The sequence below is a fragment of the Hippocampus guttulatus genome, chromosome 13, assembly GCF_054856545.1.
Source record: "Hippocampus guttulatus isolate MCC_2025c chromosome 13, RoL_Hgut_1.0, whole genome shotgun sequence".
Lineage (NCBI taxonomy): Eukaryota > Metazoa > Chordata > Actinopteri > Syngnathiformes > Syngnathidae > Hippocampus > Hippocampus guttulatus.
In genome coordinates, this window is record NC_141273.1 from 16,628,573 (window position 1) to 16,652,707 (window position 24,135).

Sequence of the window (24,135 nt, forward strand, 5' to 3'; positions counted from 1 at the left end):
GGTACCTCGCAGCCACACCCATCCTGATGTTGCAGTAACCTCAATTTACGGTTCTGTAGTAATAACCCCCTTATCCTTTCCAAACACTCATACTGCAAAATGTTGTTTTTGGGGGGGGGGGGGTGCTCATTAAGGCTGCATTAGGTGCAGCTGCACCTAATGTGTCCCAGCGTGCAGTGTAGCCAGCCAGCCGTAAGGGGGCGTGACGCAGACAAATAGGGACACGCGGTAAGGCGGAGGAGAGAAAAAGACGTTGGGGGGGGGGTGGACGTTGAGGTGGAGGGCGAGAGCGAGAGCCTCACACTCACGCGGAGAGGGAGAAGTGGAAGGTTGCGTGGCGCGGGAAGCGTTTTTTGGACGTGGTGGATTGTACGTGCGTGGGCAGGATGCGTCGAGTTGGGACGCACATTGGCTGGATGTACCGCAGCACGCTTTGGTCGGCGTGCACCTGAACGCCGTCGTTGCCGGAGCTCGATTCCAAAAGAATCACAACATCAACCTCCGCCTGCTTTTACCGCGTGATGCCTGGAGAAAAGTTTGGGGAGGAGACGCAGACGAACCCCCCCACACGGCAATACCAGCAAGCAGCAGACTACCCCCCCCCACCCACACCCCAACAGTGTGAGTACCCCATGAGCACCGCGCGCACTTCTTCCTCCTGCTCCTTCCTTCCACTTTTTTTCAGCGAGACCGTCTCAACTTTCCAGGATGACTTGAGGAGTCGTCGCTGAGGATCCGAGGAGCAGCCAAGACGACCCGAGAGAGCGAGAGGCAAAACAAAAGAAAAAAAAACTGCCTCCAGAAGAGAACGCGAAGCTTCACGATGGCAGTCAAGTGCGGGGCGATGGAGGTGCTGATCCTGGCCGCGCTCTCGTGGATGTGCGTGTGGGCCGAGGAGAAGATCATCTTTGACAGGCACTCCGTCTACTGGAACAGCTCCAACCCCAAGTGAGTGCGGCGGTGTGTGCGCATGCGCGGCCTTAATTACGATGCAATTTCGGATTTCTGACGTACATTGTCCACTTCGGAAGACGCCCAAATTGTTTTTTTTTTGTTTTTTTTTAAGTCAAGTCTCCGAAACATGATCAGGATTTTATACAGAATTTTACCATCACAAAAACGAAATTGAAAATTTATCTAAGCTCAGCACTTCGTTTCTGACACATAATTTGAAGATTGAGTGGTGTCCAATTTGCAGCATGGGGGCCCTTATGTGGACCATTATTTTCTCTGTTCATGACATTAAAAAAAATTAATTAAATTAGAATGAAAAATTCTTACCAAACAAACCGCCTAACTGAAACTGAAACTCATTTTCCAAAACGTACAAAAACAAACTAGCAGAAGCGTCCTCCGTTTTCGTCTCTGGCAATTACTTTTACGCGTGATCCTTTGAAGTTGATTTGGAATGTAATTTTAGGTTGTTGTTGTTTTTTCAGAAGGAACAGTCGACTGTAGTCCTGTTAATGTGTGTCATTCAAAAGCAATGTCGTCTATCAGCAGCCCCCCAAAAAAAAAAAAAAACCCACCAGATAACTTTGCTCGTAGGTGATGAGATTGCGTGTTTGGTCCCAATTACTAGTTTCCTGTTCGTTAATTTGTCACGAGCGTAACAGTGTCACTTTAGCAGTACATAGTCCGCCGAATTGCTCGGCATTTTTCCATGTAAAAACAACACTCCAACCTGACAAATGCACGCACACACACACACACACACATGCACAGAGTGAGCTTGCAGTTGCATCTGTGACTACATCACTTCTCCACTGAAGCCATCTCAAATATTTAACAGGCGATGGGTGGAACATTTTCTTCCTTTCTTGCTCTCTGTCTCCCTCTTTTCCTCTCTGTGCCCTTTCACACTCTCCCTTTTTTTTTTCTGTGCGCGTGCACATAACGCAAACATCAGCGGCTATGTTTAAACTATATGCACGGTTGCCGGGGGCGATGTGATTCCATCAGGGAATGGCCTTTGTAAGGGGGGAGGGCTGGTGTGTGTGTGGGGGGGGGGGATAATGTTGGAGAGAGAAAGGGGGTGGGGGGGCATATCAAAAATGCATTGCAATGAATCAGGACTGTGACGCTGGTGAACTTGCTTCCCCCTTGTTTGGATCTGCTCTGTGTTCATTGAGGACATTTGTTAGACGTATAAGGCTATTTATACACAGTAAAGCCAAGATATGGACCCCCCCCCCCCCCCATCTCAGCATACTGTATGTCACTCGCACGTTCTTGTTGATGTTGCTGTGCAGGGCTCGAACGTATTATGGCACAATGGAAAATGCACTTGTTCTGGTGCAAGTCTGTGAAGTCCTTCATATCGGACAAAATCAATCTGTTTCGATATACATTATCTGTGATGTATTATAAAAATGAAATTATTCCCCCCCTCCTGTCCCCGCATCCCCATTAAAGGTTAAGTGAAAAAAAGATGCAAATATCATAAGGGGATTTAGCGAATGCAATCCATCAAAATGGCGAAGCTATGCAAAAACAGACACATTTGTCCCATTGAAATACATTGGGAATGCATTAAAAAAAATTAAACAATCAAAAAATATCAGGAGTTACATTTCTCAGAAATTTGCCTATGCAGTTTTAATAATTAATTTCATAATAATGAAATAAATACGGCAAAGCTACACGTTTGCACCATTGAAACCCATTTCAAATGCTGTTTTTTTTATCCTAGATTTTAAAGGGAACAAAGATGTTTAGTCTGTAAGGAGAACAAAATAATATTTCTGAAGAATTTTACAAATACACTTACAATTAAACAAAATGGCTGAGCTATGGAATAACTGTCATATTTGTCCCATTGAAAACCATTGGAAAAGCTTCTTTTTTTTTTTTGATCCAATTTTTGTGAAGAGAAAATTTTGAGTAAAAATATATGTTAAAAATAGTACGGGAGGGATGACATTTTTCAGAATTTTAAATATTGATAATGAATCAAATAAAATCACAAAGCCATGCAAAAAGAATAAAGTCATTTGTCTCATTAGAAATGCTAATACCAGCCGCCTGTTTCTGTGTTGCGATGTCATCCGATTCAGACCCAGTCAAAAACCTTGGCTACTTTCTTGCAATGTCGTCTCGTTTCAAATAAATGCAGGAGCTTCACTTTGTTCCGCGGCGATATTGAATGCCTCGGAAATTCTTTTGTAGCCTTTCCCTGGCCGCTACCTTTTGAACAAAGAGAGCCCTCTGATGCCGCCGAAGCTCTCTGTGGCCCGTGGCCTGCCCTGTAAGATGTGACAAAGAAATGTCAGGAAAACCCTACTAGAACAGCTGAACTTGATTCTGGGTTATCGTGAGGCCGCAGTTGTGCACTGAGTCACATTTAACTGGGATTCTGCTTTTTTGACTCAGATGACAGCCACGCCCCCCCAATTATGATCCCGGTTGTTTGTTTGGACTTTTTTGCATTTCTTGTCCAGGTTGTAAGCCACATCAAGGCAAGTCGATTTTATTGATATGGCACATTTCTTCCACAAGGCTTTGCTTTGAAAACCGGGCTTTGCTAATCTGCTTCCGCAGACCTCGGAGCGCTGCTGGGTTCTTTATATTCAATTAGCGTTTCTTGAATATCTTCAGTACTCAAAACCGTATAGTGATTTATAGACCATGAGCAGAATTTAAATATCAAATCGATTCCACAGCTGACTGGGAGCCAGCATCAAAAAGCCTTCAGCCAAATCAATGGCGGCAACAAGTTTTCGCCAAATTCTCCCTTCTTCGTTTCTATTTCACCTTTCGCTCAGGTCAACCAATTCAAAGCACTCGCGAGGTTTTCGGTCATTCGCACAATTCCGTCCATGCAGCTCTTGTGATGTCATACATGAGGAACCGGGAAAGGGACGTGGGGGGGCGGGGGGGGGGGGGTATGTGGGAGGGGGGGGTATGTATACGATGTCATCATCATCATCATCACAATGTGGCACAACAACACAGTTGAGCCGTATTAGAGCATGTGGGGGTGAAACACACACACACACACACACACACACACACACTCACACAATAGAGGCTGCCAGATGTAGGTCACACACACACACAGACACACACGCATAAATACACACATATACACAACTCTATGCACTGTCCATTCAGGTTCCACTTTCTTACTGGTGCGCACACACACACACACACACACACACACACACACTGGCCCATATAACAAAAAGAAAAAAGAAGCTTACAGGTTATGCGGCTTTGTTCAGCCTGAGGAGCTAATGTGCTCACAGAAATGGCTACTTTTACACACACACACACACACACACACACACACACAAATGCATGCATGCGGCTAGCTCATTGGTCCAGAAGCAGCATCTCTTCTAATCCCACACTTTCTATCTCATAACCCCCCCCCCCACCTCCCCCCTGGTGCGTCTTTGTTCCCCGCTCGCATCTATTCTCGAGCGTCTTTGAGGAAGAGGGCCCCGTCGTTCCACAGGCCGCAGCTCGAGATACACACACGGAGGTTTGTTTACTTACCTGCAGAGAGTACTAGGTGATTACGAGAGGGCAGAGCTTTAAAAAAAAAAAAATCACCCGCCCCCCCCCCCCCCCCTTTCTCTTTGCGGCTCGCTATTTACAAATTCGTTTACAGTATTATTCAATGAAAGCTATTGTAAAACTGTCTTGGAGGAAAATTGTAACTGGTGTCAAGGAAGTACGCGAGAAGCGGTCATTTCTTTCTCTGTCGCGATGTAGTGCTGAAATGCTGAAGCGGAACTTCGATGTTGGAATTTTACCGTGACAAGTGTGACAAGAAATCGGAGGGTGTGATCAGTTGTCCTCCAGATGTCCTGAATTAGCCGAACATTTACAAGTTGGAATGATTTGAATTGGCCAAGAATTGTGCAAGGCGGAGTCAGAGAGGAAAATATTTTTGAGATTGGGGGATTTTGATTCCATTTCTTTATTTTTCATTAGATTCTCAAAAATTTGGAATAAAAAGATGTCCTGAATGAGCCGGGTATTTTGAAGTTGGAATAGTTAGAATCAAGAGAAAGATGTGGAAGAAATATTTAAAATGTCTGATTAATTGGGGGAATTTTGTGGTCATTTTAGGATTTCAGGGTCGTTTCCAAGAATCACTTGAAGGTGCTGACATTGGTCTGCTTTGAATCTGTCAAAACGTGTGGAAAAATGACATCAACAACTAAAAATATTTCTTCAATTGAATCATGATATTGCATTATTTTTCCGTGAAACAATTGAGAAAATATTTCCTCTCTGAGCTCCCCCGCCCTCGGAACGGAGCTCTGTCACAAACTCAGGACTACCAGTACTGAATCATCAACTGATATCAAGGTCACTTTTTTTAGGGAGCAGTTAAAAGTGCGACGAGAGCACCCCCTCCCCGCCCCCGCCCTCACCGCCCTGTCATCACCCTCGTCGGATTGTTGCACCTCCCCGGAGAGACGAGTGCACAGAATGAGAAACGCCGCCATCATCAAATGTGCCCCACAAGTGTCTGCTTAGTATGTTGGCAGCTATCTGCAACGCGATGTGAAATGTTTATTTAACACCCCCCACTCACGCCCCCCCCCCCCCCCCGCCAAAAATGGGATTATTGATGCCGGCTGGCGAAAGATGCCGCGGTGCCACCTCATGAGTTTAGGTCATGAAGTAAAGAGGGGAAACAAAGCCGCTTGAAAGATGGAGGAATGTTGGAATTCCTGCTCCGTTTTGATCATTTTCGGGCTGTGCTGAAGATCGTGACGCCTCGGTACTCTAATGCAGGAGTTCTCAGACTTTTTTGCATGCAGGGACATTTTCCAAGGACCACCCCACCCATCTAAAATCCTACCGGCAATTAATCATGCGGTAACTAGCACATGTGTAAACCTAAATGCCGTAGGACTTCAAAAGTTGCCCATTTTTGAGAACATTACAATAATGCAAGGATTTTCTTTTTTGTGGTGGGGGGGTAAAAAAAAGTTGTATTTTATGAGGATAGTCTTTTTCTTTTCACTGCCCAATTTTATCTTATTTATTTATGTAATAGGAGCAAAAAACTATTTTAAATTTGTTAAAATAGTCGTTTTAAAATCTATTTAAAATTGTCGTAATCTTACAAGAATCATGTCAGACTGACCATATTTTGGAGAGTTTCCACCAGACACCAATTTGTTTTATTGGTGCGCCTGTTGTCCCCATTGGGAGATTTTCACTTAAAAAAAAAAAGAAAAAGAAAACACAAAAAACCGATACATGATAATAAATGGCTGCAAATGATTTTGCTGAGCCGACAGGCGGGGACGTGGAGACCCCAGTTTGACAACCCCGCCTCCAATGGGACCGCAGCCGTTCGTTCTTCAGTGGCATAATGACGCACACAAAACTGTCTGCCTCGGCCTCCCCAGAGACCACAAGACATACATACGCGAGAGAGGACTTCGGAGGATTAGTGCCCATCATATGAAAGACACAAGTTGCAGCGGGTGGAAGCCAAATGAAGCGGAAACGGGTGGGAAGGAAGGCGAGAGAGACCACTGCGGCGGGAAAGCGCTTAAAAGCGCACGGTCGGACGCTCCCAGCAGGCGTGCGTCAAAGGCCAGGTATTAGGGTGGAAAGAGTTTTGAGCGGCTGAGGTCTGGAATGAGAAATTTGGAAAGTGGAAGGTGGACTGTCGAAGGCGCCTGGTTTGACGGGCAAGCGGAAGCTATTTTGTCTTTGTTTGCAGAACGCTTTAAGAATCAGTCGTGGTCATTTTATGATCAGATGTGTGATTGGTGGCTGATCGTCACAATTGTCTGTGCACTTTAAAAGTTGCGACAAAAGAAACTGAACCCAACCATTGACGCCGCACCATTTTTAAAAGTCTCTTCCTTGGCTTCCAGTCTGTCATCGAATAGATTTGAAAAGCCGACCGATCGTTGACAAATTCCAAAACGTTTTAGGCCCAGAACACATCTGTGATATGTTCAGAGAATATAAACCGTGCAGGGCTCTCAAATCCAAGGACTCGGGTCAACTAGGCCAGATCAAGGTCAAGACTAAACACGGTGAGGCAGCATTTGGCTGTTATGCTGTGAGAAAGTGCAACAAACTGCCATTTTGAAACTTGACTGTTGCTTGCTTTTTAACCTCATTATTTTACATGATGCTATTGTGATTTTTTTGCAGTGTTTATTTCTCTTTCTGGAATGCTTTTCATGTTTTCTGCAAGCCGCTTTCACTTGTCTTGTGTATGAATTGTGATTACTTGGCTGGGAAACGTAACGCGTTCGTTTTGGAGTCACGTGCTAGCAAAGTGTTACCGGTGTCACTGCCGATAACTTTGAACGAACGAATTCACAACCGACACTTTTTTTTAAGCAACACTTAAAAATCCTACCCATTGTGTGCGCCACGCCCTGCTAATTTCCATGTGCATTATCAACAATTGCACACACTATTTGGGAAGCAAACCGGCCCCGAAAATATTATTTCCTCGACTCCTGGCGGCCATGCAAATGTCACCCGTGTGCAGTCGGTTTCTCATCCGCATCCAAAGGATCCCCGGCGGGTTTTCTTCCCGCAGTTGGGAGTCAAACAAAAGCCATTTGCATTGTAATCCATCAGATGAGGCAGGCCCGAAGTGTGTGTGACTCCACGCCAGTCACGGCGACGCCCCGCTACTCGGGTCTGATCCGGAACAGGGCCACTATGAAACTGATTTGTATTCTATGCTAATGAGGATAATGAGGCGGGATCAACATATGTTCGCTCTTATTGCTCTCTGAGGTGTCCATATGTACAGTCAGCAACCTTCTGGTTGGCTGCTTGTGTAATTATGTCCCCGCCCCCCCTCCGGCCGCCAGATTAATCCTCACCTCTGGTTTAATACCGAGCTTAATATGAACACCACTTGGAGGCTAGTTGTTGTTGTTTTTTTGTTGTTTTTAATACTCCTATCAGTCAAAGCAGCAGTCACCGCATTGTTAGGAGAGTTACAGTCTTCCATGTGCATGTCATATGATAGCAAAATACAACCGGTGCAGCAAATCCCTAAAATTGGGCCTGCTTTTGTCGTTTTGAAATGCAAAATCATGATTAGCCAAGCTAATCAATCAGCAGCTATCGTCGAATCTGGTCAGTCAATGAAGCACCTTGAGTGATGAATAAGGAAGTGGCGCTCATCAAAACAAAATATATGTCCTAGCCCTTGTTGGGTTCCCTGGATGCCAAGAAGCATTTTCCAAAGCAAGTCTTTTCTTGACAACTCGGAACATTTTACTACGCTCTCGCCTTGAACTAACATTGGCGCGTAGCCGAACGTGTCTGTTCTTTTTGCCTCGGAGGACTTTGTTTCCAGGTCGATGATGGGACAGAATCTTAATTTGTGCCGTGCTCTCTGAGCAGCCTACCTAAAATAGGACTAAAACAGTTACATGTCTGATTATTACTATTATCAAAACCTGACGTGCGTTTTAAAAAAATCGGGGACGGATTTGGAATCGGTGCAAAGAAATAAATCAATGAATAGTGGATTGTCTTAACGCGAGTACCCGGAGAAGTCAAGCGGAGCTGAGCATAAATTTGAGACAATCAAGTCCAAGTCGGACACTTTGCCGATTGAAGTCAGACTCGAGTGAATGTGACTCGATTCTCCCACCCGTGTCGTGACGTCACACTCCTTGCGTCCCAAAGTGAACTTTTTCCTGTCTGCTCATGTCGAATTCTGTCGGGTCACTTGAGCGCACAAGCTAAACCCAGCCTTGACTTGCTGTTGTGATTCGATGCGTTATATAAACAGGACTGATTTGAATAATAGATGAAATGTTGTTGAGGGGCGGGGCATTAAAAAAAAAAATCAAAATAAAAGGAATGTGTGATGTTTAAAAACTCATGTTGGGCCAAGAATTCTCCAAACCGCACTGGTATTCCCATGTGCCCTCCCTCCCCCGGCTCCATCACACATTCCCTTTGATGAATATCGAGGTTAACTTTTTCCACGCCGACTTTCTGTTCTCTCCCTCTTCGCTCTCGTCCCTGCATTGTAATCCCGAAACATTCGCCGGGGCTGTAATGATGCCGCCGATGTTTATGAAGATGACGATGATAAGCGGAATGAAAACAGAGCGCGGCTTAATGGCGCTGATTAAAATGTTGATGAGGGAACAGGGTGACGCTTGTGATGCGCGCCGATCACGTTGGCAACAAGTCGGCGTGGGACATTATAAAATTATCCACAGCTAAATGTTGATGTGTTGGTTTGATGTGCAGACACTGGAAACGGAATACCACTTCGTCTTCTATTCATGTGTCAATACTTGAGGGCTCCAAAAGGTGGCGCTGGAAAAATGAATCCACGGTTATTGCAATGAGTTCCAATATCGTTTTTCATCGATGGCGGTAGTGTGACGGTTGAGTTTGTTGACACACTCAAAACACATGCACCGCAAATCAACTTTCCCCATTAAATGAATGGAAATGCAATTAATCTGTTCCAGCTCTCCCCAAAAAACACCCTCAAAAATGTGTGTTTTGTATTTAAACTATATATAATAGGTATTTAAACTGTATACAGTATATATATATACAGTATATAAAATCAAACTTTTAGAATTTTATTCAGCCAAATGTCGCGTCAGCCTACAATAATCCAGCCAGAAATATAAATTCCTCTTTAACGCTTTGGGGCATGTATGGATCATACCATGTGTTTATTCGAGATGGTGTTCCAAGATGAGGCACTTATACAGCAACTCCTGCATTTCTTCACATCATACCGCGAAGACTGCGCTTTCTTTTAAAGAAATGTTGTATTATGTTTTTACTGTTCACTATTTGGAAAGATTTTAACTTAACTTAATCCTACAACTAAATGCAACCCCCCCCCCCCCCCCCCAAAAAAAAAACAAAGACATTGTAATCTTGTACAGTGATGCGTCCATAGTTGAGAGATGACAACTTGGATAGCCATGCTAAAATGACATGAAAGACAATTGGATTCCACATTTTCACACGATTGAAAAGGCCAGGAGAATGGGCGGGGGCACTCTATTAAAGATTCTCTGCGCCTCACCACCTCCCCGCGGAAGAAGGCAAAGAGTGAAGATGTGAGAACATTATTAGTTTTTTGGCAGCTTCCAATGGGAATAGAAAATGAGATTCTTTGCTGATGAGATTGCTCCAGTCTTTGAGGTGTCACCCGACTACTCCCTTTAAGATCCACACGATTATTTGTGGTTCAGCCTTCACAATTTTTCCTATTTTTGTCTGTCCTGTCAATTTGTAAAATTCATAATAATAATCATCATGATTTAAAAAAAAAAAGTCCCTTTTTGCTGTTTTTGTGCTCAGAGCAGACCAATTACATTATTGCTTTGGTGCCCCCTGGTGGCATCTTGGTCCCAGGCGGCTTTTGAAGTGAGTTTAGGACTTTCATTCAGACAAAAGTAGGTCTTGGCTGCCGTGTTTTGTCATCTACAATGGCAATACGAGTGAACTGATTTAGTCGTTTATTTATTTATTTTTCGAGAGACGAGCTGCTCTGACTGGCAAGCAAAAGTTGATGTTGACAGTCAAGTCAACTTCACCACCAGCAGCAGTTTGACAACTCGTCAAGAACTTTTCAAGATGGAGGCTTCACGCTGTTTGTTGGCAATCACACGAAGTCAAACTAAGATTGAAACGGAGAATAACACGTTGATTTCACCCAACCACATGAACTTTGTTTTACAGCTCACGTCCTTAGCATTAGCTAACACATATTTCAAAATATCATCGAAGGGCTCACAAAACTAGCATACTGTAGGAACAGAAAGCTTAACAATACTCGCAGGCATACATTCTTGATCCTCATGTTACTGTGGTTTACTAAGAATGGAAAGACTAAGTACAGTGGAATTAAAAAAATATATATACATAGCATACCGTTTTAAAATTTGATTCTTCAGTCAGAAATGGTGCGACAGCATTTGATTATCAGATTGTTCTTTTGGCGACCCTTTTTTTTAGACAGCAAAATGCTTCAAACCTTGCTTATCACGACTAGATTTTATGTTTTTCAAGTGGTGGTGCCTTGATAAGGTCACATTGTCGCCGTTGACATTTCCAGAAAAGAACGTTCCGAAAGTGCTTCCAAAACACAAGTGGGGCGGATAGCTCCGTGAGTTTCGCAGTTGAGGGGGTGTGTGGGTGGGGGGGGGGGGGGGTTAGGTGAGCTCACCGTGACGAGATGGTGGCGGACTCGACGGGGGGCCGTCGGTGCTCGCTGCAAGCGCCGTCGTCGTCGGGAGCGCTGCTGCATACTCGGCGTTTGATCAACTTCAAACGGGCCCGCGCTTCCTCCCTTCCTTTTGCGGAGTCGTGTTTTCTGCATGCATCTGTGGGCGCCCACGTGTGTGTATGTGTGTGTGTGTGTGCGTTTGCTGACAAAAGCGTTACGGGTGTTTTTGTTTGTGTAAAATGGGTCAAACCCGAACAAGCTCACAAGCTGCGCCGCGCACTTGACTCCAGTGAATGAGTTGCGGAGGCTGGAGAGAGGCTCGCCCTCGCCATTCAGCATTTGAATCATCTTGACTGCCCAGCTATATAAAAAAAAACCATATTGGGAACATGTCTTCGGTAGTATGAGCTAGCTACGCTAGTAGTGCGGTAACCAGCAAGTACGACAAAGTGTTTACGTCGTGCTAGCGTACCATTTGTGCAGTAGTACCAACCAATGACAGTGTGATTAGTTCTGCAGCACCTGCGTGAGAGAAGGTGCTTGAAGAGGTGGTGACCAGGATGTGGAGGGTCTGAGAGAATTTGGCCTGCCCTTGTTTTAGCTAACGGTAACGACAGTCACGGCTCACCTGTTCTGTGGGTTTGGCCACGCGATGTTCGCTCGGTGACCAAATGATTGCAGAATCTCAACGTTATTTATTGCAAATGACAATTTGACATTTCGGTACAGATTTTAGCAAGGATCGTGCAAGTTGACACACTCGCGGGTCACATAAAATGGCGTGGCAGGCCGGATGTTGACCACCGGGCTTTGAGTTTGACACCGGTTGTCAATGGCACCTATTGAGATTATCGACGGATTACTGTGGTTCTGTACATCGTCAACAACGGGAGGATGTCGCCTCGCGCCGTTCGCCGCTTATTGATTAAAACTCCAGAGAGACTGTCCAGCAATATCCTGAGAATATGAATTCATGTCTCTGTGCATCATCATCATCATCATCACGCCTTTCCTTTCTACTTTTGCACCTTCTTATCTTTTTTTTTTGGAGGGGGGGTTTGATGTGGTCTGCACTCACGGGCCTTTGGAGATCTGCCGCTCCAGAGAGCTCATTAATCCCAAGAACGCAGACGAGTCGCCGGGAACGATGTAGTTAGAAAGCAAAGAAAAAAAAAATCCAATCCAGCTCCCACCCCCCCCCCCCCCCCACACCCCGCCGCCTGTTCACGCGTGTTATAGATGACCGCGACTTTCATTTCCTTGCTTCTTCCGTCCGTCGCATGAAGGAGAATTGTGACGTGCGTTTGTCATTGTGCATGTGAGCGAAGCTGTGTGTGGGTGGGAATCAAAAGAAGACTACTGGTACGAAGAGTAATTTCTGATGTAACAACGGCGTCGAAAACAAACTCACCGGCCTTCCTTTTGTTTGTCTCCCGGATAGACGCGATGAGACTGTGGGCACGAGGAAAAACCATTGCCGCTCAGGCACTCGATGAGCGGATTCGTCATTGTAACATTTGGGCATGCGCGTGCTAATGTGTGCATAGCCGTGCCATAGCTCTGGACGGAGCAATGTTATACTCCGAAGTCTCCATTTGGCTGTAGCGGCCCTGAGTGTCTTGGATGGATACTGTGTGCTCTGGACATGGTGGTATTGTCGTGTCCACTTTGCCGTGATGCAGCGTTTTGTTTTGTTTTTTTGCCATTAGTTTTGTGATGTGTTGAATCATTTTGTTGATTAACCGATGACATCACTGATATTTTTGTCCCCACGTGTAGCATCCGTACGGCCATTTACACTGACCTTGAAGCACTAAATAAACATGTACGGTGTAAGAACTGACATGATCCACTTTGTCACGTGACCATCCAGCCCACCGTCCAAATACAGCACCCGCGAGGAGCGAATTAGCGACACATCCCAATTATTTGCCCGCAGAGAGAACAAAGCTCACATATTACCCGCCAACCAGGAAAGTTCTGGAATAATCCAATTCCAATAGCCGCGGGCAACATGCACCGCAGATCAAATCCGTCACGGGACGGGACTTCTCGCTCGCCCCCTCGGCCACACTCGTGGCGTAAAGCTGCCTTTAGAAGGCCACTTTTATTATTTATGTATTTATTTATTTTATTAAAATGTAAATGTTCGAGCACAAGGGAAGGACTTTTTTTTTTTTCTTCAGGCGTTTTCAGTATGAGTGAAAATTCATCCGCCTATATTTACTCTCATTCATATCTCCCATTGATCTTAAAATAACTCTACTCCCTGTCGGGAAATTACATGAGAAAGATCATGTCGGAATTCACTTTGGAGATGCCGTTACAGCATGATGTCGTTGAATATGTTTGAAGCAATGTCACGTTAAATTGTTGATCTGTCCAAAATGGCAGACGTTCAGGTTGTTTTGGGTCATGGGTCAACTAAATTTCATGTTCCTCAACAAAACAGGCTGCATTGGCTACGTTTTCTAAAAATATTGGGCCCCTGATTTAGATGGCGCTAGAATTCCCGGTCCGCAGCAAAATGGGTGACTTTGGATTTTTGAGAATTTTTTTGGTGGGTCAACTGTTGGCATGCCCACCAAGTATTTATGTTGCTGGATTTCAGAAAATGTTATGGGCCACTGGAAGACCAAAACGAGGCTAAAATGTCCACTTCGCATCAAAATGGCAGACTTCCTTTCGAGCATGAATTTGATATTTTGTTGGTCTACGCATGATAGATATGCCTACCAAATTTCATGCGACTGAGTGAGGCTGTGTTGGACCCCTGGAAATATAACTTTGAACCATAATGGCATACTTCCTGTATCTTTTTGGCTCTTTCAGACTTTTTTGTAGGTCTACTCATGATTAACATGCCTACCTAATTTCATTTTGCTAAGTGAAGTGCACTTTTGAGGCTGATGTTTCAAAAACCAAAACGGCTCGTTGCAGCCATTGATTTTTGAACCGCCAAAGTGTCTTTCTGTGTCGGGTACTCAATTTCAAGGAGCTGATGAAACATTTGCGCAAAACAGGGAACGTCTCGCTTTGTCAGTCCAGATGCCACAAAATGATACGCGCGGCTCTCGTCTCATGATGCGAGAGAATCCCCAAGCGTCTGAAGGAAACGCTCTTGAAGTTTGCTTTCTTCTTTTTTTATTTTGAGAGCCGGAAGGGGGAGGGAGGGGTGTACACCACGGAAGGGTGCTAGTGATAGCAAAAAGATATTTGGCCATGGGGGAAAAAAACGCCACAAAAAGACATTTGCGTTGCAAGCCTCAGCAAAAGGGGTAGAGAAGCAAACCTTTTCCCCACGAAGCTGTCATATAAGAAAAAAAACACAATCTTGATGAGACCGTCAGTAACTGGAACAGTTTATCAAGTCCTATGAGAAGAAAAAATAAATAAATCACAGCCGTGGTTTAACTGCAACAGACAATTCCCATTGCCATTTTTGCCTGTCGGGAGCCCCTCCCCCCAAAAAAAAAAAAAACTCACAGCAACAATCTGACTTTGGAGCAGACGACAGATTCTTTTCAGGATCAATTGTGCAGTTTTATCCTGCAAACAAACTATTTCTCTTTCCGTCACGTCCCTATGGGCAAAAATATTCAAGCGAAAAACGTTACCATGAAACTTACATGATGAAAGTTACATCTTACATAACATGGAAGCATCAGTTTTTATCATCCCTGATGGGGGGGGGGAATTTAGGACAAACCAAAGGTGGCTCTGCGACCTTGACGAACAGTTCCACCTTGAAGGTTCCACTGTCACGTCACGAGCCCCCTGATGACAGTGACACACACACACACAAACCTAAAACTTTTTTTGAATTGCGAACCCAATGAACAGCCCTGCAAAGATGTTGCTTGGAGCCTTTCTAGCCTCGGGCTCACAATTGTAGTGTTGAGATGACGGACAGCTCATGACTCCGCCCCCCCGGTCGCAATAACATGTGATGTGTCCGGATTGCATTATCTGATGCTCTTCTTCCTCCTCCTCCTCCTCCTCCACGGAGCTCCTTCGCGCCCATCGCCTCTTCTCCTCGCCTAATGCAGAGAGACAGGGAGGATGTATAATTCATAGACCCCCTCTGCCAGTGCGCTCTGTGTGTGTGTGTGTGTGTGTGTGTGTGCGTGTGTGTGTGTGCATGGCTCGTCAGGCCAGAGAGACAAACCTGGGCGAGAGTAGGGGAGCGCATAGCACAAGTCGTGTTTGTTTGTTTGTTTGTGCGACTCGTGTAGGCGTGGGAATGCTCCTCGCCGTATACGTTGGATGACGTCGCCGGTGGCTTAAACGGAGCGAGCGTGGGTTAAACGTGTGTTTAGTCGCTTTCATCCGCTTGTGCGATGCGCGCGCACATGTGTGAGTTTGCGTGTTTGCGCGCGCGCGGGCGTCTCCGCTTACGAAACTATAAAAGGAGGCCAGCTAGCAATTTTGTTTTGTGCTTTCTTTGCTTTCGTCTGTCACCGAAGGGGACCAGAGGAACCAGTGTGATGCTTACCATAGAACAGTAAATGAAAATGATTTTGTAATGAACCTCGGAAATAGGAAACACAGCTATTTACACAAAGGAAGACAGTACACATGTCAGAGTGTGTGTGTGCGTGTGTGCGCGCGCGCTTACGGAACTATAAAGCGGGCCAGGCAGCGGTTTTTGTTTTTTTTCCTTTCTTAAAAAAATGTTTCTTCCTTCCACCCACCTTTCCTCGCCATTCAAGCATACACTAATTCCCAGTGTGAATGTGCAAGGGGGCGGTGGGGGGTGGTGATTTAAGTTGCAAGGTATGGAGAAGATAAAATAAGAAAATAAGTCAAAAGGAATGAGGAGGGGAAAAAATGGGCAAGGAGACATGACTCTGCTCAAATGCCGTGGCGAAGACTAAGACGGTTTAGCATCACTGATCTGTCGCGTATGATTGTTTGAAATTTGGGGGCACTGGCTCAGAAACCTGCAGGAGGAGTTTGTTTCTGAAGTACTCCTGGATTCAGCCAAAATAATCCGAAAAATGGCAGCTTCAAACGAAAATGTGTCTTCCTGTTTCTTTTTTGGCATGGCTTATTGACGTTTTTTTGTGGATCCACTTGGGATTGACACACGCACCAAATATCATGTTGCAAAGTGACACTGGACTTGAGTCCCACCCCAAAAAAAATAAAAATAAAGTGCCTTTATGTTTTGCACCGTGTGATGTCTTCCCATGTGGGTTCAGAGCCAAATGTATTTCTTTTCAGGCATGGCTTGTTGAGACTTTTTTTCTGGATCTCAATTGTGAGTGTCACATCTACCAAACATCATGTTGCCATGTGACATTGACTTCTGGGCTAAATTTCCAAAACGCGTAGAGATCTAAAATTGACTCTCGTGATGCTTTTTTTTAACGCTGGCTGCTTAATGTGAAATGGTACTTGTACGTGCAGAGCAGTGAAATGCAAAGGACGTGTAAAGCTATTGAGAAAAAAAAAAAAGGAAAATGGCACTAAAAGCGAGGGTCGCGCTTGTCTCAAGAAGTACGCTAGCAGGCAGGAAAGGCTAAAGGCACGAGCCGAGAAGAGAACATGCAGGGACAAAAGGATGAAGGGGGGGGGGGGGGCGGGCGGGCCGGCAAGGCTCTTTTGCTACGAATGGGTGAGTGAACATCAAGAGCAGTCAGTTCATGTGAGACCACGTCGGGAGGAGAGAGCAGCACTACATGCCGCACTTTATCCACTCGCCCCCGTTTTACTTCCTTCAATATGGTTAGAGCTACGAGTCAGCTGCTTTCTTATGTGATACATCGGGAGGGGTGGGGGAGGGGGAGGTGATTTGAAACTAAAGAGAGAACCCAGGATTGCTGCTTTTAATAGACACGGTCAGGACTTTTTGTGTTCGCCTTGGATGTTCCGAGTCCCACTTTGCCCCACTGTCGTGTGGTGTTCCACAGGGTTCAATTTTTGGGCCCCTGCTGTTTTTCATTTTATTTGCTGCCCCTGGGTTCCATCTCCAGAAAGCATAGTATTTCCTTTCACTGCTCTACGGATGACAGTCAGATCTATGTCCTGACCAGTGGCCCTTGTACATCTCACACTATTGACTTTTGAAGAAGAATTGACTTTTTCCTGAATTGAATTGAAAAAAAATAATAAATCAAGCGGTTAAATAAGTCAATCGTCACCCTGGATATACTTGACATACATATTTGATATTTTGGGAAAGCGCTCAAGCTTATCTGCAATGCAGCAAGGTTAGCCAGCTCAAACCCCCACACCGCCTGATCCTGTAAAGCGTGCGCGCAAGCTCTCCTGCCGACGCCTCTCCTTCAAACCCCTCGCCGAGAGGAGATGGGGTGTTGATTCGGGGGTGGTGATGTGCTCACAGATGAATGGCGGGGAGGCGGCGAGAAGGGGAAGAAGGCAATCCGTGCCTTGCTCCGCTGGGAGGTCTCTTGTGTTCCTCTAGACCTTGAAGTCAGCGTCTTCTGGCGCAACAGCTGTCAAGCACCTCAGGACCCCGAAGAGAGTGTCCTAACTCTTTGTTAGCGCTCCACATTTCGTCCTATGATGCTGAACAACTTCAATTTATTTGAGGTTTTGTAAGTCCAACTTTATTTTGCATTTCACTCTAATAGATGTCATGTCGCACTGTTTGCATCATCCGTTTAAAGTGAACATCTCCTTTATAATAAACGACCCCCACGATTACAACTAGAAAAAAAACCTGATTGTATCTAATGACACCTTGCAGACTCTTTAAAGGATGGCGTCATCCACTTCAGACAAATAAATGCCTCCCTTAGCCATCAGGAAAAAAAAAAAAAAAAGGATGCCAAGTGTAATCGACACAGTTCATATCCGCTGTACAGTTTCTCTCATGGATGCCGAGTATTATTGATTCGCGGCAACTGTCATTCGTTGAAGAAAAATAAACACCTTTAGATAAATAGAATATAAAAGATAATTCCTTAAAATGTTCTTTTAAACAGAAAAGCTAAATGGAAACCTATGCCAAAAGATTGTGTGTGTGTGTGTGTGTGTGTGTGTGTGTGTGTGTGTGTGTGCTGTGCTGTGCTTTGCTTGGCTGTCACTTTGAGTCTCATTAGACACGCTTTAAGCTAAATCAATACACAATACACACGTCCGCACATGGCCCAGGCAGCCCGAAGGAATCAGTCTTCGGCAGTGTCCAATTCTTTTAGACGATGGGGCTGTTTAGAAGTTGTGTGCGTGCGTCTGTGTGTGATGTGTGCGTTTTGCTTTGGGGAGTGAAAAAAGGCATATAATGAGGTGGTGCAGTTAACGAATGCTGTTGCTTATTCGTCGATAAAGCCTTTTACTTCGGCTGGTGGTGTTTTCGTTCGTGTGTGCGTGCGTGTGTGAACACATCTCTCAAGTCATCAATTTCAGGACGAGGGCCCACTTTTATTTTGTCAGCATTTCGAAATTCTTCCCATAGGAAGTAATTGCAATTTCGAATGAATCTACCCCAGTGTCGTCATTAAAAAAAAAACTTTATTAACAAACGTGTATAAAAACAAGTGAAATGTAAAAACAAAACATTCTACCGTGGGGACGGTATAATGATCTAAAACAGGTGTCAAACACAAGGCCCGGGGGACCAGATCTGGCCCGCCACCTCATTTTATGTGGCCCGCGAAAGCAGATCAAACATGTCAACTTCCATGATCCTTTCTAAAATGTCGACCAAAATTTTTAATTCTCATATGTAATAAATGAGAGATATATTCTAAGCATTTTCATGTTTCCAAACCCCTTATGCTAGTAACTTAAACAACAGTTAAATCAACGGTTATTCTTGACTTCTTTATATGGATTTCAGTCATAAGGGCCCTCCAAGTGAAATGCGAACTAAAATGTGGCCCGTGCCAAAAATGAGTTTGACACCCCTGATCTAATACATGCTGGGTGGTGGTCCTCAGGGACCCTGTTTGGACACCATTGGCTTGTAAAGAAAGGCAAATGACATTAGGACTCCATAAATAGAGCCTTTTGAAAGTGTAGTGTGACTATTCCAGAATTTCTTTTTCAGTTTTTATTGTCTTATTTATTTTTCTTGTATTTTCAGGTCACTGCTCTATTATACATACAGCGTTTATATTCTTCCGAACTGGAATGCATACATGTGTCTTTGCAAGTGCGTGTAGCATACCTATGAAGGGTTCATTCATTTTGAACGTGCTCTAATTACCAAGCGGATTGTGTGTAAAAGATCTAAGGCCGGTTGACCCACGTTGCCAGCTAACGCGATCCATAAAAAAAATGCATTTATGGTTTGTAAAAAAACAAACAAAAAACAAAGTTACGCAAGACATGCTAGTTTCGAACCGCTGTGTGTGCGTATAATGCAATGCACCAGCAGCGCTTGACTGCTAAAGAGCTGGAAAGCCTTAAATCAATATGGCTAATGAGAGTCTTAGAGTGGGGATAGAAAGCCGTTCACCCCCGCCACCTTCCTCCTCCTCCTCCTCCTCTTCGTCTTTCTTCTTTCTCGCTGTAAGATGGCGCTGAACTCAACTCGTTTCACGCCGAGCAGCAGTTTGGCACAGTGCTCCAAACGTACCGTTGAACAAAACAAAGACGTTTGGCTATTGAAAACAACCGCATGAGTTTGACTTTTAGTCCGCTAGCTTCATGCGAGCACGTAATGAGACGCGACACAGACTGGGTGCTATAGAAAATAGAAATCGCTAACAGATAGCATCGATGTGGCAGTCTTCGACCGCTTTGTGCAACAGACACATGCAGCAACACATGTAGACAGACAATATAACAGTACTCAGGGACGTATATCATTTATCCTATGTCATTAAATAAAGGCTAATATTGCTACAGATTACTGAGTCACCTTCAGTAGTTGAGGGGAAACCCTTCTGCATGACGCGAAGCAGACTGAGCTGCAATGAATTAATCATGATGCACAAACAGTTTAGTTGCTTATGTTACATTGAAATATATGATCACTATATAATTAAAAACACACGAGAATTTTTTTGCCACCTTTTTATGAAGGATAGCATTCGTACTAATTTCAGTGGGAGAAGATGATCTCGGAGTTTAGAGTTCTGACCATGGGACGAATTAAACTTGTGTCGCAGGTTGGGATGTTCGAGACTACCTTTTTTTTTCCAGACTGCAGTTTTTGTTCTTTTCTTCTTGTATTCACACTTACCATATTTTTCATTTTCAGGGTATATTAAATATATTGACCAGGCGGTGACACAAGGAATGAAAAAGGGGGTCAGAAATGTAGCAAAAATAGGGGGAAAGAATTTATTAAATTACTTTGCCAAATGAATCCTGAAATGTAACTGGGCAGCACCGTAATCCACGTTGAGAGTTTTTCCAAGACTGGACTGCGGCCTGCTTTTAGGGCTTTAATTTAATGTAGCTCGCTGCTGCGTGGAAATCAATGGCTTCTAATTGCACTCGCGCACAATCCATCAGAGTCAAGATCAAGTGCGCATCGCCATATGTCGATATCACATCAGTTCAGACGCCCCCCCCCCAAAAAAAACAACGCACATTTGCAACCACACACACACACACACACATGCACTAGCCCCCACATAAGCAAGATAAATGTTGCTTGAGTTGGTAAGCAACCCAGTCATTTGCCATCTGCGTGTAAAGCACTAATGGCAGATCACTTTCCCCCCCACCACCAAATGGTCCCGGAGTGTGTTATTATTCGAGCGTGGCGCAGAGGCATTTAGTGTTGCGTGTCTATATTGTTGTGGACTGGTAAGGAAAATGAGGTCTCGTGGGTGTTGGGGTGGCAGGGAGATGCAGGGGGGGGGGGGGGGGGGGGGCAGTCCAAACAGTTCCAGCTGAGGCCCAAACATAGTGAATGGTCATGACCTCGTCTGCGGGGCCTTGCAGTATCGTTCAAAAGTTTGGAGACACTTGCTGATGCAATTGAATGGGGAGCTGTAGCGAGTTTTTGTCAAATAACCCAAAGAATGAACCATGGAATTTTCCGCTGCCATATGGAAGCCCAAGTGTTGTTCTTTCGCTCACAAACTCGCTTAGGGTCACGTGTTGGTTGAGTAACAACCGACGGTGTCATTTCAAGTCATTAGCGAAGAGTCTCTATCAATCCACAAGAACATTTTAGTGCCACGCTTATTGATTTCCCAGTTGACAAATAGTTAAGCCTCGGCAGCGATTGTGTTATTCAGTACACAAAATTCTTTTTGGTAACCGTGTGTTGGGTCAACCACCGATGGCCGTCGATTTGAATTAGAAACCGAGGCGCTCTTTTGATCCACAAGAATATATCTGGAACATAGCTATTGATTTGTAAGTTGACAAACGATGAAGCCTTTGCGGAGGTCTCTGTGGGGTTGTTCAGTACACAAACTCTCCAAAAGTCGGGTGACCTAATAGCCGATGGTGATATTTTTAGTCATTAAAGAAGATGCTCTATCGATCCACGTTTCAGTTCCGCACTTATTGATCTCTCAGTTGACAAATGTTGAACCCTTGGAGGAGGTCTATGTGTTGTTGTTCAAGATACAAACCCCAGAGTAAGAATGTGTTGGGTTGCTAACACCCAACGTTGCCATTTTGAGTGAACAAAGATGCACTTTTGATTCACGAGAACGTTGTAGTACTTATTGATTTCTCCCTTGACCATTTTTTTTAGCCTTTTGGAGAGATCGGAATTCTGTGTTTCGGTCCACAAAATCGCTGTGTGAGGGGATCGATCATGAGCAGTCATCAATGTAGTTTTGAGTCCGAAAGACCTTTGAGTTGAAAATTATTTGGTTATTGTTCCTGTATGTTATTTTTTTTTGGGGGGGGGGGGGATTAATCTTGAATGAATATTGAATAAATATTTCTTATTTGATCACGGTGCGACCAAAACTAGCCAGTCACAGACTGTCGAGACACAAGGACGTGTCAATCATTTGCTCAAGCGCTAACGGAGGCTATCGGAGGCTTGCTGGGAGACACAGAGACCCTCGCAAAGGAGACTTTCAGTTTCTCGGCTGATTTTTTTAACTTCAGTTAGCAACAGGAATTAAAAAGAAGGAAAACATCAAACTGGTAACGTTTCGTTTCTGGCAACATAATTAAGTCATGCTAGCAATGTAGCACCATTGTTGTCCCGCCTTACGTGTGCCTTAGCACAGGAGAGTCACGCCGTCTACATGACGGAAGCGGACTCACTGGAGTCCAGGCAGGAAATGGGCATACACAAAGTACATTTGAAAAAGAACAGCAACAAGCTCTCCACTTGCGGATGGTGTAAAGTTTGCCGCTGTGGAATAGGCACATGGAGACCGCCTTTCACCGCTAGTCGTGTGTGACGGAATCCGGCTGCCTGTTTCTCGATCAAATCCACCAAAATCGAGTTGCACCACAACTTAGACATGCTTTTTTTTCTGCTCTTGCCCCGCCACGTCAAGCGTATTTACGCCCATCTACGAAAATAGCGCCCCTCGTGTCAACTCTCAAATGATGTCGATTAGAAATTTTAGCGGAAATGTCACAACCGTAGATGGGATTATGAGGGCGGGAGAAGAGGTCCCACAGTCCAGACAGCGTCACATGTGCGGCCATCTTTTTTTTTTTTTTTTTTTTTCTCCTTGCGGCACGTGCAGGGGTCCAGGGATCACCCAGAATGCTTTGCCCCGTATTGCCCCGCTGCTCCTTTCATTGCAACAGAGGGCGGCTGAGAGGGCCGTCCCCTGCCAAAAGACGGGTCAGGGGCCCTTTTCGCTGCCAGCATCCTTCTTTCACTCGGGACTCCGTCTCCCAGGGCAACCCTTTCTTGTCACCCGTGTTTGTTTCTCTCGGTGTCGGTGAAAGACGAACATGAAAGCGGGAGAGAGGGTCAGACGAGCCTCTCCAATTTCCTCTCCGTGCCTAATCTGATTGGCCATCAGAAAGGTGAAAGGAGCGCCGGATTGGAGGACGGTGGCGGGGTTGGGCTTGGCAGGGGCCCCTCGTGATGAGGTAGAAATCCGGGCCCCCTATGGAAGTCTTTCGGGGAAGCGGCAAATGGTTGACGTTCACGGATGCGCTTGCCTTGTCCTGCATCGTGAGTCGGCCGAGGCCTGGATTAGGTGGACGGAAGATGAGAGGCAAATGCCGGGAACGATCAATTCCAAAGCAGTCGTGATCAATTCACGGATTTTCGCCATGAAAAAAATAAAAAATGCGAGCGTGGGCGCTATTTACAGGGGATAGGGAGCAGGCCGGCTCGAGAATAGTGAAAGTCTGCGTCTAATTGATGCCCATTCAAGCGCATTGAGAGAAAAAGAAAACGCAGTGGTACCTCTACTTACGAAATTTCTGAACTAGAAAATTTTGTAAGTAGAGAAACTAAGAAAAGCTCGTCTTTTTTTCTTTCTTCCTCCATCATTTGTCAATTACAGTTTAAGGAATGACTTTTTTTGGGGGGTGCGCCTTTCACCAGACAGAGTGTAGAAAAGATGAATGACTGCGGAATCTGTTTTGATGTTGTGTTGGGCACCTGGGGATGCGCCGAGGAAGCCGTGTTTGGAGAGCCTGCGATAGAGAGAGAGAGAGAGAGGGAAAAAAACCCGATGTTTGTGTGCTCGTGTAACTTGCGTATGTGCGTCTTTCTATTCCGGTAGCGTGTGTGTTGCCTGAGATAAATAAAACATGGCGAGATGCAGTTGACAGATAAGGGAAAGGTGCTGCGGAGAGATGACTGAGAAGGAAGGTGCGGCCGGATACAAAGACTTAAAGGCCGGACTAATCCACCCCCCCCCCCCCCACCCCCAAAAAAAGGAAAAAAAAAAGAGCAATTAATGCACACGTCCATGAAGCTTCCTCTGTGTGCTGTTTTCCCTCTGAGGATGGCCAACAGCACTCCTCATTCTGTGAAGTCCTTTGTTGGTCCAATTTACTCCCCCCCCCCCTGCCCCCACCCCCAATCACAGGACCTTAATCCTTACGCCTGCTCTTCCGCTGCATTAGTGACCGTGTCTCGAATTCATTCTTCC

General features: G+C 45.1%; 1 protein-coding gene across 1 annotated transcript in view; it reads left to right on the forward strand.

Moving 5' to 3' along the window:
• The first annotated feature begins 271 nt into the window (after positions 1 to 271).
• The window catches only part of efna2a (ephrin-A2a), a 50,982-nt gene continuing 27,118 nt past the window's right edge, over positions 272 to 24,135 (forward strand). The window contains exons 1-2 of the mRNA XM_086128005.1: positions 272 to 621; positions 708 to 948. Coding sequence (XP_085984131.1) covers positions 824 to 948 — 125 coding nt within the window. The 5' untranslated portion in view covers positions 272 to 621; positions 708 to 823. The remainder of the gene's footprint in view (positions 622 to 707; positions 949 to 24,135) is intronic.